General features: G+C 44.7%; 1 protein-coding gene across 1 annotated transcript; it reads right to left on the bottom strand.

Moving 5' to 3' along the window:
- Positions 1-8,601: 8,601 nt before the first annotated feature.
- On the bottom strand, positions 8,602-17,091 carry LOC143279403 (uncharacterized). Its single transcript, XM_076583442.1, has 7 exons — positions 16,934-17,091; positions 14,265-14,361; positions 13,303-13,490; positions 12,533-12,641; positions 11,801-11,988; positions 10,391-10,645; positions 8,602-9,270 (listed from the first exon to the last, which is right to left on the bottom strand). The coding sequence occupies exons 1-7, from the start codon at positions 17,000-17,002 to the stop codon at positions 9,151-9,153; spliced, it is 1,026 nt and encodes a 341-aa protein (XP_076439557.1). The 5' UTR covers positions 17,003-17,091; the 3' UTR covers positions 8,602-9,150.
- Positions 17,092-17,384: the final 293 nt, after the last annotated feature.

Genomic DNA, 17,384 nt, shown 5'->3' with positions numbered 1-17,384 from the left:
GAGGGAAGGAAGGAAGAGATACGAAGAAGGAGAGAGAGGAAAAACTGCTGAGAAAGAGAGAGAGGTAGAGAGGGGGGAGGGAGGGAAGAAGGAAGGAAGGAAGGAGAGAGAGGGGAGAGAGAGAGTGAGAGAGAGAGAGAGATGGACGAAGAGACAGTAGAAGAACAAGAAAGGACATGGAGAAGGGAGAAAGAGGACGAGGAGATAGAGAGACGAGAGACAAACAAGAGAGAAAGACAGAGAGGAGAGGCAGACAATAAGACAGAGAGAAAGAGAGAGACGGGGGGGGGGGTGGAGGGGGCGGGGTGGGGGGGTGCAGACAGAGAAGAAGAAGGAGAAAGAGAGAGAGGGGGAGAGACAGACAGACAGAGGAGAAAGAGAGAGAGGGGGTAGGGAAGAGACAGACGGACAGACAGAGAGAAGGAGGAGAAAGAGAGAGACAGAGAGACAGAGGAGAGGGAAGAGAAAGAGAGACAGACAGACAGAGGGGAGGGGGAAAGACAGACAGACAGACAGAAGAAGAAGGAGAAAGAGAGAGAGACAGACAGACAGAGGGGAGGGGGGAAGAAAGACAGACAGACAAAAAAGAAGGAGAAAGAGAGACAGACAGACAGACAGACAGAGGGGAGGGGGAAAGACAGACAGACAGACAGAAGAAGAAGATAGCAGAAAGAACAAAAGGGCATGGCAAAGAAGAGACAGTGGAAGAACGAGAAAGAACATGGAGAAGGGACAGAGAGGGAGAGGAGATAGATGATAGACAGAGAGAGAGAGAGGCAGACAACAAGACAGACAGATAGAGGATGTAGACAATAAGACAGACAGAGAGAGGGGGGGTAGACAATAAGACAGATAGAGAGAGGGGGTAGACAGACGGACAGAGAGGGGATGTAGACAGACATACAGAGGGGGGACAGAGAAAGAGGGGACAGACAGACAGACAGACAGACAGACAGACAGAGAGAAGAAGGAAGAGACAGCAGAAAGAACAAAAGGACATGACAAGAGAGAGAGAGAGAAAGACAGGCAGAACAGAGACAACAGAGACGGAACGCGCAGGTGCCTGTGACTAAGAGAAGTGAAGTGCCTTGAGCCACCACCACCACCACCACCACCACCAGCCATGTTTATGAAAGGAAGTCCCTCACAGACAAGGGAGATGAAGGGGGGGGGGGCGGGGGGATTGGGGAGGGGGAGCCGGGGATGGGGGTGGGAGGGGGCAACAAACCCCCCCAACAACACAAAACACAAAACAACTGGCACGCGCACCTGCAAGCGTCGGCGAAAAGGCCACAGTAAGCCGGTACAGACAGGTAATGACATGGTTCCACTCCGCTGCACGTGCAATTCCCCCTCCCTCCTCCCCAAACCCCTCCTCCTCATTGCAACGCTTGACCGACTGTCTACTCCCACCCCCTTCTCCCCACCCCACCCCCCCACCCTCACTCAACCAGCTTCCTCATCCCCCACCCTCACCCCCACCCACCGCCACCCCACACACATCGCTTCACCTCCTCAGTTATCCCACCTCCCGTAGTCGCCTCCCTTCTTTTATTTCTTTTTCTTTTTTTCTTTTTTTTTACCCCTCGGGCCAAAGAGTCATTTCCCTTGTTGACGGCCGGAACAATGAGTGAGAGTGATCGGTATCTTTTCTCTCGTTCTTCGCCAAGTCCGGAACGAGAGTGTGGGGGTTTGTAGTCTCTCGCTCTCTCTCCCCTCCCTCAATTTGTCTGCGATCTAACAACCCCAAACAGATTTCCTGACTAATTATAACGGGAGATGAGGGGCGGTTGTTTAATTGTTGTGGTGGTGCTGGCCTTTCTTGTCTGTTTGTCGACGACGAGCAAACTAAAAAAAAAACAAAAACAAAACAAAACTGATAGTGGGGTCAGCGAGAGCGCCCCAGACAAGTGTGGCGTGCGGTCCTGCCATTGATGTATGTCTAATAGAGACACATGGGTGACGATTTCTGTGAACACAGAAAAAAAACACCCTCATATAAATGTCTTCATATCAGTCTCCCAAACGATCATGAAACCTAACAACCTGGTAGAGGTGTGTGGTGAGCTGAGGAGTGGGGGTGGGGATGGAGGGTAATAGACTGTGGTGGGTAAAAAAAATAGAGCAGGTGCGTTGGGTGGGAAGGGGAGGGGGTAGGGGAGGGAGTCGGATGCATGGGTGTGTGAGGGCTGCGCCTGTGCGTAGTGTGTGTGTAGTGTGTGTGTGTGTGTGTGTGTGTGTGTGCGTGTGTGAGTGTGTATGTGTGGGTGTGTGTGCGCTCGCGCGCGCGCGCTCGCGCGTGCAAGAACAGAGGCTGGCTAATTTCAGTTTGTGGCCACTGGAACGGTCACACACCATCATCAAAGGGAAAACGGGAGCTCGGATCGAGAAGGTTCTAACAGTCACAAAGAGAGCCCGCCCCTCCCCCCCCCCCCCCACACACACACTCCCCCACACACAAACACACTCCCCCCCCCCCACACACACACACCCCTCACCCCCCCCCCCCACTCCACCGCCCTCCATCAATAATGATAATCTTGAAAACACAAAATTAAAACGACAACAATAACAACATACCACACGTTTCAGTGACCATAGTCGAGTTTTGTTATTGTTTCGTGAGGCTTTTGTTTTATATGTATTTGTTTCGTGCCATTTGTTTTGTATGTATTTGTTTCGTGCCATTTATTTTGTATGTATTTGTTTCGTTTAATCTGCTGCCTGCTATAGGATAGGGAGACTGACGGGCGCAACAGCCGAGTGGTTAAAGCGTTGGACTTTCAATCCGAAGGTCCTGGTTTCGAATCTCGACTATATAACGGCGCCTTGTGCGTAAAGGGTGGAGATTTGTTCGATCTCCCAGGTCAACATAAATTATGTGCAGACCTGCTAATGCCTGGACCTCCTTCGTGTGTACACGCAAGCAGAAGATCAAATACGCACGTTAAAGATCCCGTAATCCATGTCAGCGTTCGGTGGGTTATGGAAACAAGAACATACCCAGCATGCACACCCCCGAAAACGGAGTATGGCTGCCTACATGGCGGGGTAAAACATTCATACACGTAAAAACCTCCTCGTTTACATACGAGTGAACTTGGGAGTTGCATCCAACGAACGAAGGAGGAGGAGGAGGATAGGGAGAGTGTGCTTGCTCCTAGTCGTAGACAGACGATGCAAACTTCGTAAAGCACACATGAAGCAAACATCTGACGGACCTGTCTCGCATCACCCTTTGAAAGCCATTCAGGCCACTTAGATCCAATATAGAGAGAGCGCGAGAGAGGTGCATGTGCAAGTTTGTGACTGTTTGTCTGTTGTGTATGTCCCTGTAGTCTCGTGTGTCTGTATAGAGAGGGGGTGTGTCTCTTGCTCTCTCCCCCTCACTCCCCTTCTGTTCTGCTTTGTTATTTCTTTTCCTTCTTTTTTTTTTAATTAATTAAGTTGTCCGAATGCGTTATCCAATTACATAATCTTACCCCTAATGCGGAAAAAAAAGAAAGAATTATTGGAAATATATATGTATGTGTGCGTGCGTGCGTGCGTGCAAGCGTGTGTGCGTGAGCGCGCGCTGTGTGTTGTGTATTGGTGTGTGTGTGTGTGTGTGTGTGTGTGTGTGTAGGTGTGTGTGTGTGTGTGTGTGCTTGTGTGCGCGCTCGCGCGTGTGTGTGTCTGTGCTTCTCAAACTCGACAAATGCAGCGGCTGAAAGCAAGTGACATTATCTCCCGGCTCTTCAAACCAGGACATGCAACTGTCGGTGTGAATGACACTGAATCTAAATATATACCTGCATATCGATTTTTTCTCCTCATGTAAGTGTGCACGTCACCTTCTGTCAAAACCTAGATTCATAATTATGGTTATGATTTCCAGACCCGCATCTACAGCGATAATCCTGTACACATCCGCACAATTGCGTATGTGTTGTACACAAACTAATCAGCGTAAATTAACATAACGCCCCGTTTATGATTCTTTCGTCATGCCAGTGGCTATGGCCTTAAAAATGAGAGAAACAAAAGCCAAGATCGACTGCACGCTTCCCAATGTATGTTGGCTCGTAAAATGACCGTACTTGTCACTTGTCACGTGTGACAAGCACTCGCATACTTTCTGTCTCTCTCTGGAGGTAAAGCATCTGCATGCTTATTTCACTTCCCTTATTAAAAAAGCGTTCGTTCGTTCTCTCATATCGTTCGTTCTCTCACGCACACACACACACACACACACACACACACACACACATATATATATATATATATATATATATATATAGTGTGTGTGTGTGTGTGTGTATGTGTGTGTGTGTGTGTTTCCCGAGGGCTATGCGTCAGTTTCAAGGATAACAGTTGTGCTTATTATGTTTGTTTGTTTTTTTGTTTTGTTTTTTTTTGTCACATGCAGTCTTCACTTTTGCACAGTCTTATCTACTCAAACATTACATGGCTAATATAAGTCGCGTTTTGACTCACTCTCACTTTCCAATTTCTTATTTGATAATAAGAAAATAATCATAATAATAATAATAATAATAAAGCAAGAGAGAGAGAGGCACACAGAGAGAGGCAGACAGGTAGACAAACCTCTTTACACACACACACACACACACACACACGCGGATAAGAGAAAATAAGAGAGAGAGAGAGAGAGAGAGAGAGAGAGAGAGAGAGAACACTGAAATGTTTAATGTCATTAGCTGAAAAACTCTGATGACATAGTAGGTACAAATCAGAACAAAATGGTGCACACAGATGAAATGGAACAACAACAAAAACCCAGAAAAAAACAACCCATAATTATTGAGAGAGAGAGAGAGAGAGAGAGAGAGACAGAGAGAGAGAGAGAGAGAGAGAGAGAGAGAGGAGGAGGAGGGAGACAGATATACAGAGAGTGACAGTGCGAAAGAGAGACAGATATATACAGAGATACGTACAGCACACAGACGAGCGACACCTGTGGAACCACTTTCCCGCTTGAACCCTATAAAGCTGCTATCAGGAACTGTCAACGCGAAAGCTCTCTCTCTCCCTCCCCCCACCCCCACTCCCACCACCACCCACAATTCTCCCTTCCCCCACCTTCCCCTATCACTGCCACCATCACCATCATCATCAAACCGGTTCTGACTTTCATATGTACCGCGAGGCTAGAGGGGACCGCCACTTGTTAAATTACACCGGACATCCTAGTCCTGTGTCATACATCCCCCAGTTCTGTTTATCAACACTCGAATCAGGCAATGAAGGACTTTCTTTTTCAGGTGCTTTTGTTCGGAACGGTTGGAAATCGACCAGCCGTTGTTTCAACCACAAGCCTTTTTTTTTCCCCCTCTGTTCACACACACACACACACACGCGCGCGCACAGACTTCCGAAACAAGAGACAGACAGCCGGATCAGCCAACTTCTCTCGGAGAGAGGGATAATTATGCTCGCGCTTTGTTCATTAGGAGAGGTGGATGGGGGCGGGGGGGGGGAGGGGGAAGCGTGGGCTTGCGGGGTGGTTCTTGTACCGTATATATTAATCTTTCGGATGAGACCTGGAAGCCGAAGACCCGTTTTCAGCTTACAATAACTAACACAACACACACACACACACACACACACACGCAAAGAAAAGAAAAAAAAATCAAAAGAAAAATCGTGGGGTAAAGTGCGGGGCTCGGGGTAACTTCGGGAGAAAAAACTGTTTTCTCACACGTTCTGTGGACAACTGGAACAGATCATTTTAAGACTGAAAATATAAACACTTGATTCTATTCGTTAGATTAGAAAACATTTAAAATTGGAGTATTATACTTGATTACACTATTGGAAAGTTTCTCTCTTTCTCTGTCTGTCTGTCTGTCTGTATCTGTGTGTGTGTGTGTGTGTGAAAGTGCAAGTTTGATAATGACAAGACGACCCGGTAGTACCGCAGGAGTCTATCGATCAAGACGATTCCGCTGCAATGCTATAAAATGGAATGATCTTTTTCCAACCTGTCGCAGATGGTTACGTAAAAAAAATGAATGTGAAATTATGATAGATATCAATCTGAAACTCCATGCGTATTTTGTAAATGGATCATCTTAAGTTTGTTGTTTTGGTGGTTTTTTGTTTTGTGCGCGCGCACGTACGCGTGCGTGCGTGCGTGCGTGCTTGTTCATTGTTATTTTAATTTCTTTAGTGTTGATTGCACATGGATTCTTAATTATGAAATCAAGACAATTCTTTAAATCAAGTTCACAAGTTTTGAGAAGCACATTAATTTTAGTCTGTCGACCTGTCTTTCCCTTTGGTTGTTCGTCAGTTTCTGTGCATTTCAGTTATGTATGTATGGCGACAGCCCATGCCTGTGCGTTTGCAGGCATACATATGTGCGTTTGTGGGCATGTATGTATGTTTGTGGGCATGCAAAATTGTATATTTGCATATATGTGTACTCGCGCGTGTTTAAGAGTGGATTATTGTATACGGGACCTTGTATATAATTATACATTTGAAACATGTACACACACAAGTGTCTGAAAAAAAAGTGTAAAATTCTGATAAACATGCATGCATGCATGCAGACAAATAGGGGTAGTGCTGCTCCACGGCGATGCTTTCCGCACAGCTCTGAGCGCAAGCAGCCTGAATCATACACAGAAAGTATCCCTAATGCGACATGAAATCGATTGACCACCACTGTAGATTACGGAACAATTTCAAAACATCAATACGTTTCGAGCGTTCCTTTCAAATGAAACAGGATGGAGGGAGAAAGGGACGGGAGGGAGGGCGAGTTCGAATTCCTGATCCTGTCAAAAGTTGTTTTTTTACCCCGTTGACGCATGGTGACGGGCGTCTCTGCCCAACAGCTGAGAACCATGCTCAACGGGAGGTAATTCGCTGGCCGAAGTTGCAATATATTCGTTCGGTTTTTCCCCTTTAGGACACTAAAATGAAAAAAAAAGAAAAAAAAGGGGGGGGAAAGAGAAAAAAATAGAAAAAGAAAAATGTGTCATGCGTGTTGGAGGCGAATGTGACAAGTTCTGTTTGAAAGGCCTTAAAACTGAATAAGTGAATAATATCACACTGAAGTTATTCTTTATATTGAGAACATTTACGTGAAAACATGAACCATATTGTGAACATTTTTGGTGGAATGCCACTTTGAAATTTTCATTGAAACGTTTTTCTGTATTATTGCAAAGCTCTTAAAAAAAAAAAAATGACCATGAACTGGGCAGAGCTTTGGCCAAGGTGGGACAGTGTGGTGAAATTAACTTACAAAAGGTCACGCATAGCATGAGAAGATATATAAATAAATGAATCAACAGTTTTTTTTAATGAATAGATAAATACTCGTATAAATAAATAGAAACCTTCTCCTGCAGCAAATTCCAACTTTTCGTTCAAAAGTTTTACACATTTTTTTCTGGATGCAAGATACAGATTGTGACGATAATGCCAACTCTGTTTGCCCACCAAGCGTTAGAAAAGTATAAACCTGTACATTGCAAACTGGTGTAACCACACACAAACTGCCTTGCAAAGATCAGAAAGCATTCTCAGAAAGCAACATGGACCACCCACATGGTACCACGTCCAGTGTCCCCGGTTGCATGGTAACAGTTTCCTCCGCTCGTTTAAAATCGGCGATTGTTTTATTCTGCAACGTACATAGTCCTATTCAGACATTAAGACCCGTCAACAGATGTATTGAGAACCTGGACATTCTTTTTCTTTTATGTTCGCTCTGTATTAGTCGATGCACTGGTTTACAAAAGTGGTCTTTTAGCCTTTCTGTGGCACGATAAAGTCATGAGTGCCGTGAGAAATATTTTACTTTTCCATTTAATCAGTCTGTGCCGCTTGTACAGAAATATGAAATTCCATTTTTTATGAGCCTCCACTGCATATTATATAATATTTGTGTACCTTATAAGTTCACTTCCTAATTCTTTTAAAATAACGTTCGAAAACGTAATGTCGCAGTGTTAATCCTTTCAAAACTTATCTACCTCATGGGGACTGAACGTGCGTTAAGTTTTATTGAACATATTGGAGCTGAACATTACATCTACCAAATTATGGACATCGCTGAAGTTTGTGTCGCATGTCACGGGTACAGGAGTTTCAAAACATTCCATGTTCGAGAAAAACCGTTTGTAATAAAATTTTCAAATTGCAAAGACGGGAACTGACATTCAGGATATCTGTTATTCAGACCTGTGTCAATAACGAGTTCCCAAATGACTATTCATACTGGTGATGTGTATATTATATATATATATTTTTAATTTATATAATATATATATATATATATATATATATGTGTGTGTGTGTGTGTGTGTGTGTGTGTGTGTGTGTGTGGTGTGTGTGGTGTGTGTGTGTGCGTGCGTGTGTCGGATAGTTATCTTGTTCACAAGTTTTCATCTATCATTTAATTGAATCGACAACATCGATACTGTCAAGAGTGAAAAAGATTTTGCGTCTATTTCATATTTTGCGTCTTTGAAAATATCCGGAACTTACTGTGTGTCAGTGAGCTTGTGCCAGCAAAGAGAGGTGACAGAACGGACGAGAGGATACATACGATGCACACGTGTTCAACAGACAGCGAACTGATTATACAGGGCTTTACTGCAAACAAAACTTTTCACATTCGTGCATAACTGGTACATTGTAGCACATTCAGAAACAAAGAAAAAGCGAAAGGAGAATAACATATTTCCCCATGAGCACCAAACAAACCAACAGACATGAATGCCCTTAGCACAACAAGGAACACTTCATCCACTCAGGACTTCTAGCAGGTTATTTGATACTACCGTTCAAAGATAGGGTAAAGTAAATCTAGAGGATACAGCCCTGAGAGCGCAGGCGTCAGAAGATCAAGCCGGGTGGAGGGCACATAGAAACCAGTGGGTGGTGCTCAGGAACTAGTGGACGGAACCAGCGGAGGGTTGCTTAGAAACACGCTCTGGCTGCTCAAAGCCAGTGGGAGGAGTTCCTAAACCAATGAAGGGAACAAGCGGAGGGTTGCTCGGAAACCAATTGTAAAGGGTCGATGTGTGCAGGAGGTTATGGGTGGAGACATGGACAAGCAGTGGTGATGTTTGTGTGAGGAGCCTGGTTCACATGTGCATATGTTGGTGAAGACAGGGGACAGGCTGCAGCTCACATGCCGGGCATCATGTCGGCGGCCACACCGTCAGTGCAGTCCCTGTCAGGGGAGGAGACGTCGTCCATCACCATGCTGCCCGCCCACCCCACGCCGCCCCGGAACTCCACGATGATCTGAAAGCACAGACATTTGTCTTCAGTCAGGTAATTGCTATCAGTGTCAGTCGACTGAGCTGAGCACAGAAAGAAACATGGCCAAGTGCTCTCTCCTTGTGGACCATAAGTTCTAGCGTTTCGTGTTGCACCGCTTATTCATACTTTTATTTCATTTCATTACATTTTGGGGATTAGGTGCATGCTGGACGTGTCTGCGTTTGTCAGATCGAGGATACGGACAATAGGATCATGATCTGCATGCTTTTTGACATACGCAAAAAGGATTAACGGAATTTGAAAAAATACGCACACTAGCATGCCCGCAGACACACCCAGTCTACCACAAGTGGAAAAATGCGTTTACCGAAACTAAAAATCAGGCAAGAGCATGCCACAGTAAATAAAAGACTCCTCAAAGGTGCACAACCTCAAACCGAAGCTTAATACACCCTATCACCTTCAGCACAAAGGTAAATGAAAAATGGCCGAGAGAAAACAGTGACAATCACACACAGAAACCAACTCATTAGCTCGGCGTGCTTTGAAAGAGTTTATGGAGGATCTGAAGCGAGTCATTTTGATGTGATGTGATGTAGTGGGAGTTTTGGGGGTTTTTCTCCGTTTTTCTTTTCAGGTTTTCAAGAAATGACCCGACATGTTCCCAGGATCTGTCTTGCTGATTAACTTACCCGGCTGCCAGCCTTTGGAAAGGTGGTTATTCCTGTGTGTGCGGGGACGGGGAGAGGGGGTGCAGGGGAGTAGGAAGAGTAGGGAGGGACAGAAGGTGGTGTAGGGAGAGGGGGAGATGAATTGTAGGGAGGGAGGGGGAGAGGGTCAAGCGCATCCTCCCGTCCTTCCCGATATGAAAAGGGGCGCCCTGTGTGCAAAACCCTATGTACGAATTCGTGCATTGTTCTGCCCGTTTTCCTTTCACAGTTTGTCATTTTCATATTTCTTAATGCTTCGCGAGCACCTGTGAGGAGTGTGGGGGTGGGCAGATGGGGATCGAAGAGGGGGCGTCAGGGTGGAGGGAGGCCAATACATATCTACACCATGCTCCTTTAGTTCAAATAAATACATGATCATTTCAAGCCCGTTTAAGAAATAAAAACGGAACAAAGGCATTGCTGGCCATCACCTTGAAGTTGGTAAACTGGACAGGGATGAGCTGCTCCTTCCAAACGATGATGTGGACGGAATCAATGGTCATGGTGTGGAACACGGCCTCGTGCAGCGGGGACCCCTGCTGCTGCAGGTAGACCACAATGGCGCGCGGGGAGCGGCCCCACGAGTACAGCCACAGGCGGAGACAGCCACGCGAGGCCCGCAGCGTCAGCCAGTCACTGGCCAGGAACGACCGCCCCACCTCCTGCCCGGCTGCCGCGTCGTCAGCCTGAAAAAAAAAGAAAAGAAAGATAACGATAATAGTAGCTATCTATTTCTTTTTTTTTTATCGAAATACATGCTATCTATTTCATTGTTTTATCAATGGCAGTCGCTTGACTCGACGTGGCTCCAAAATATAGTGGGTTTTTTTTCAGTTTTCGTCAGTGGGGCATTTCCTGCGTATACACGATGGATACACATTCAAGCTTTGTACAAAGCCATAAACATTAGAACCTTAGCCTGCATCTTTATCTTGCTTCTAGCGCAGCAGTAATTTTGATTTCCACAGAAACATTACCACTATTGCGTATAGCCCAGTCGACCACGCGAAGCCATAGCAGAGCTGAATAAGGACGATCGCAGCACTGATTTTAGCTGACGCAAATAATAGCGGTAGTATGAATGTTAAAATCTGAAATACAAAAAAAAACCCCCCCCCCCCCCCCCCAAAAAAAAAAAAAACAAAAAAACCCACAACTAGAAATGTGCTACAATCGAATTTACGAATCCCATTCCATATTCTAATGGATTCCAGCCCCCGACCCCGGCCCCTCCTCAACCATTTCATTTCCCATCAACGCTGTTTGCTAAACCTTTGAGTTTAGTCATTCGGAAGAGATGATAAAACCGAGATCCGTGTGCAGCATGCACTTAGTGCACGTGAAAGAACTCGCGTAAAAGAACTCACGGCAACAAAGGGTTGTCCCTGGCAAAATTGTGTAGAAAAATCCACTTCGATAGTAAAAAAAAATTGAAGGCAGGAAAAAATACAAAAAATGTTTGGCTCTCAATGTAGCCCGAATTTCACAGAAATCTGTTGTGACAAAGAATACAATACAAATACAATACAATCTCAAATTGAGGGGTGAAGGCAAAACATGCGCGATTCTACAGATAAAATGTGTTCAGGTCACTTTATTTTTTAACCTAGTACAGTACGTCTGTCGAGACCGTCCAGTATTCCGTGATGTCTTCGATTTTGGTGTAACGAACACACTTCATCCGAACACTTGTTCGAATGTTTTCCCGATAAGATTATGTGACTGGTTTGTGATAATTTGAATTTACTTACAGTTCAACGCCCCTACACTAACACACTAACACACAGGGGACACACACACGACACCCAACGACATGCAAACACCCAAGGTGCAGAACGCACCAGAGGCAAGACTTCCAGGAAGGGAGCGGCTTGCTGGGTAGTCATGAACCGATCCCTCGCGTCCTCTGGCTGCCCGCCTGGAGAAGTGAACCACGAGGCCAGCTCCGACCCCTCCCCTGCGTTCCTCTCCCGGTTCCACTCACACCTTGGCAGTCCTGCGTCCTTCACACACGTCAGCAGCCGGTCCACTGCACACGGAAATCATCTGTTTTATTTCACAATCAATGTGACTGATAAACTAGAAAAGATGATTTGTTTTGGGATCCTGATCAGGCACCCCCCCCCCCACCCCGCCACCCCCTCCCATGCAGTGTGGCTATTGTTCTAAAGTTTTCCTGACAAGATTTTTTGCAATACCATTGGTTGTGTTACATGAAAATTATCTTATCAAGTGGGTAAATATACCAGAATCATTTCCGCGTGGACAAGATACTACCTGACACATGACGTTCAGTGTCCATGGATAACAAAAACAAAAAACCCCAAAAACATTGATATAAAATGCGAGTTTCTATTGCTCACAATATAATCACCCGAAGAAGGCTAGGGTATGGTAACGATGCCTTTTGTAATACTGATTGGATCAGTCTGTGGATTCCGACTGACATGTGGGAGAATGAGAAGGGAAAACACCACGCCCCACGTGTTACGATTTCGATCGCACTCCCGTCGCTTTACAAACCCACAGCTACCAAGTCCAAAAACTTAAAGTTAATGAGCTAATCCACTCACCGTGCGAGCCATCCAGTTCCACAAAGTGCTGGTATTCATCGCAGAGACAGGAGGCCATGGTCACCCCCTCCTTCCCCACCCGGATACCCGGCACGAAGACGTAGTGAATCTGCACACACAGCACAGCCAACCTTCAGCACCAAGGAGACAGGCTTGGAACTGAACCCGTTTTGTTTTCTGTTCATAGGATTACTTGATAAGAGAAAATCGCCTGGGCCGTTTTGAATACACACAAAATAAACTTCACGTTTGAGGCCTGGGTATGCCTGTCATTCTGCTAGAAGTAAAAAAAAAATCGCTTTTGGTGGCAAACGTGGACTACCTATGTGTAGCATACTGGATCGTTCACATCACCTAATATAGGTCATTTTTCACACTTGGTATGCTGCATTTTATCATGGGCCACAAGGTTTACTTACTTGGGAATTTCTATCGTTATTTGTATGCAATCGACAGATGCAGTTTTCTGATAATCCGTCTCGATAGGCTATCCTCGCAGCCGACACCATGGTACACATCTTAATCCAGTCAGGCTTGTTCTCCAAAACTTTTAATGAGGCTCAAAATTGCAGAACACGTGTATCCAGTAAATAAAGATTAAACGTTTACCCAGCATGCACAAACCAGGAAAACGGACTGACTATATGGCGGGGTTAAAACTGTCACACGTAAAAACCCTCCGGTAGATACAAGTGAACGTGGTAGTTGCAGCCCGCGAACGTGTATGAAGTGAACGTTTTCCACCCCCACCCCCTCCCATCTGCACTCACCGTGAAAGGACCGTGCGCGTGCACGTTGACGTTGATGGTGGCGGGGGTGTCTGAAGGAGGGGAGGAGGCGGGTGGTGAGGATCGGACGGCGGTGTAGGCCACTTTGGAGCCGTACTGGAACCACAGCAGGGCCAACAGGCGGGGACCCACGTTGTTGTCGTGCTCCACGCTCACACACCACGGGCCCTCTGAAACAGCAAAACACAGCGTGCAACGTGCTTGTGCGCGTGATCGAAAGGGAGCACACACACAAGCCCACTCGTGTACATAGTGAACGTGGGAGCTGCAGCCCACGAACGACGAAGATACAAGAATTTTACCTAATTTATGTTTTGGGTCCCGCTTTACAAGTGAAAACTACATGTGAAAACGTTGCACGAACTTGTTTTCGTTACCATGCCCAAAAATATAAGTTTACTTACATAAAGGGAGAAAAAATGTGTTCCCTTAAGATTAAGCTTACATATTCAGCTGTTGAATTCATCCAGTTTAGCATGACACCAAAACGATTTCACTTCGTCTTTGTGACCTTGAGAATGAGCAGTTCTGTGACCGAAAGCAATAGTTTTTAGCAATTCTAGGAAGCTGGACTGTTTTGATTCATTCTGTAAACAGAACAAAAACAGGCTGAAATCGCTCAAATAAACCCTTTGTAGCCAAAAATGGCAAGGTTATTGTGACTGCAAACAAGCAACAATATTAACTGATCAGTTACCACATTTAAAAGGTCAATTCAAGCACGTCTGGTTCTGTCCACTTAAGAGTTTAAACTAACTTTCTTCAGGAACTGAAAAAACAGTACCCGGGGGAACTCTAATGGATCTGGATCATACACGTAAAAACCCACTACTAGATCAAACCGAGTGAACGTTTCAGTGGCAGAAAAAGAAAAAATCATTTTCAATAAATATTTTAAAAAAGCTGTGAAACTGAACTGCATTATGTCATCTTAGCCCACGTACTTCTCAGCATCACGCTCTGCGCGTGGAGAGCATCGTTCATCAGGTTCAGCTCGGGCACCCGGTGAAAGTATTCCTCGTCCACGTGGAAGTCTCCCTCCTGAAACCAAAAAAGGCAATAAATCCTATATATATATATATATATATATATATATATATATATATATATATATATATATATATATATATATGTGTGTGTGTGTGTGTGTGTGTGTGTGTGTGTGTGTGTGTGTGTACATTTCAGCCTTCAGTACAGGGTGGTGGTGCAGGAGATAAAAGTGAAATCTAATTCAATGCTGCACATATAGACATATATATAGTATGTTATTTTATTTTATTTCTTTTCTTCTTGAGGCCCGACTAAGCGCGTTGGGTTACACTGCTGGTCAGGCATCTGCTTGGCAGATGTGATGTAGCGTATATGGATTTGACCGAACGCAGTGACGCCTCCTTGAGCTACTGATACAAAATGTGTCCGTTGGTCGGATATGTCAGGTTAGGTTTTAAGGGTGGGCGGTGCAAAAAGGCGGGAGCATCCGTGTTTTTTCTTCAGGTGACGAGAAATGGGACATCGAATTGTGAATCTATCACTGTTTACCCTGTGCGTGTCGGGCTAACGCGTTTCAATTTGTCAAAAGCGGTTTACATTGACCAGAGTGGGTGACAGAGCTTGAAATGAGGCAATATATATATATAAAACAACATAATATTGATATATATATATATATATATATATATATATATATATATATATGGCAATATTAGTATGTTATTTCATTTTATTTTTTCTTGAGGCCCGACTAAGCGCGTTGGGTTACACTGCTGGTCAGGCATCTGCTTGGCAAATGTGATGTAGCGTATATGGATTTGACCGAACGCAGTGACGCCTCCTTGAGCTACTGATACAAAATGTGTCCGTTGGTCGGATATGTCAGGTTAGGTTTTAAGGGTGGGCGGTGCAAAAAGGCGGGAGCATCCGTGTTTTTTCTTCAGGTGACGAGAAATGGGTCATCGAATTGTTAATCATTGTTTACCCTGTGCGTGTCGGGCTAACGCGTTTCAATTTGTCAAAAGCGGTTTACATTGACCAGAGTGGGTGACAGAGCTTGAAATGAGGCAATGAATTATATCACCGTTGATAGGGATGTCAGATGCTTGGAGATGGGTTTCCCACAACTACAGTGGTTCTACTGCACTGGTTACCACTTGAGTTTGGCGGGTCGTGTCATACTTTCCACCACAAGCACGCACAAGAAAGCATAGATACTTCACATCAATATCTTAAGCCTATTACTATTTTCTGTCTTGAAGCATAGTGATGAATACGAGGACCGCAAAAAACCCAAATAATGTCAATATTTTGTGTAAATAAAAAAGTTCCAGTTTTTGTTTTTCGTTTACTTTAAAACAGTGGACAAGCAAATTCGATCACAGACCAGACAATTCCCTGCATGCGTTTTTTTTTTGTTTATTAGCGTTTCATTTTTCTCCCTCCATTCACCCCACCCCTTCCGCTCATGGCCTCCCACTTGTGCCTTTTTTCGCTCAGTGCCCATAACCTGACCTGTACTCACTTCTGTCCATGCTTTATTGATCAATGTCTCATAACTCATTAGGTCTTGCATTTACCCCCACTGGCCATTTCTAATTGACAGTCCCCGAGAACATACCTATGGTCTGAAACGTTGGACGTTCTTAGCGAGTCTTGTTTTACAACCTACAGTTTTAAAATTTCATTTGTTGTCCGGAAACTTTGTAAAATACGTCGTAAGTGTGTCTAACCGGATATATTGTACAATGTAAATGTCTGGAAACCAAACAACTTAGAATATTGTCACACTGGTTTCAACAGACTTTGCGCACACAACAGATCGGTTATTAAACTCATAAAAACGTCCGTGATATTTATGGTTTTGTAGATATGACTCAGCACATTACTGAGTCATTTATACAGGCAATATCCACAATTCTTCCCCTCAAGACGGAATGAATTTTGTTCACAATTCGTGGACGTTCACCCCGTCAGTCAGGCGTATGTGGATACTGTCGTTATACAATTTATATAAGTGAAAGTGCTATTCAAAACGTACAAATAGCTGCAAAACTAAACCCCAATTCATATGGAAAACAAGACACCAGAATTAGCCACCGTAAAGGCAAAAAGGGGCTGGAGGTCCGGAGATACTGGGGTCGAAAACTACTACACGAACATTTAATTATCTACTGGCAAAGATAGTCAAGGAGACGAGGACACATTACAGAACAGCCACACAACAGACGGACCAACAAAACTGCCAACATGTTTTGGGAATTATGGAATAGATAGAACATGGGTTCTGTCATAAATGGAATAAAATGCTGACGAGTCCACTGGATTCGGAGTTGCATTTCATTTTCATCATTAGGCCTACAGCGTACATTTTAGCCCATCGTAGGTCAGCTTTACCTCACTAATTCATTAAAAGGACAGAAAACCCCTTCGCTTTCTACCCCCTCTGCACAAAAGCTCGAAACTCTTGTAATTGAACACGAATCCTGGATCTGCATCTGGATGTGTCGTCGAAAGAAACCGTTTGGTCATTTCATCAACGGAAACGATAGAAATACCCCATTCTAAATCACTAGTTACTATACAAATGGGTGTACAAATTTAATTATCACTTAATACTCACATCATCAGGGTCCTGTCCCCCGACTACTGTCAATGTGAGCAGAACCAACAACACGAACCGGTCCACCATTGTTGAGTCTTCGGTTCTCGAAGCAGACGACAGTTCCAGTTGGAAGCGCACGAGAGGTGGACTTTTCTCCTGTCGACTCTGACGGCAAAGTGCAAAGGATTTTTGTTGGTGTGGGGGAGGCATATGTGTGAGTAGTTGTCGTTTTTATATTGCACGTTAATATCGTGTTTTTCCATGCTGTTGAAGTTTAACTCGTTCGCGAAGTGTGTGTGAGTGTGCGTGTGTGCTCTCTCTCTCTCTCTTGAGTTTTTTTTCCTCGCCCCTTTTTGCGTTTGCACGTGCAAGTGAGATGGGGAAAGGGTCGAAGGGAGGGGTTTGTGGTAGAGGGAGATTATCTGCTTGCTTCTCAGTGTCTTTCATTGTTAATTGTTCTTTTTTTTCT

The sequence above is a fragment of the Babylonia areolata genome, chromosome 2 (assembly GCF_041734735.1).
Source record: "Babylonia areolata isolate BAREFJ2019XMU chromosome 2, ASM4173473v1, whole genome shotgun sequence".
NCBI classification, from domain to species: Eukaryota; Metazoa; Mollusca; class Gastropoda; order Neogastropoda; family Buccinidae; genus Babylonia; species Babylonia areolata.
Note: the sequence above shows the minus strand (reverse complement) of the source record. Positions and strands in the feature narration are given on the sequence as shown.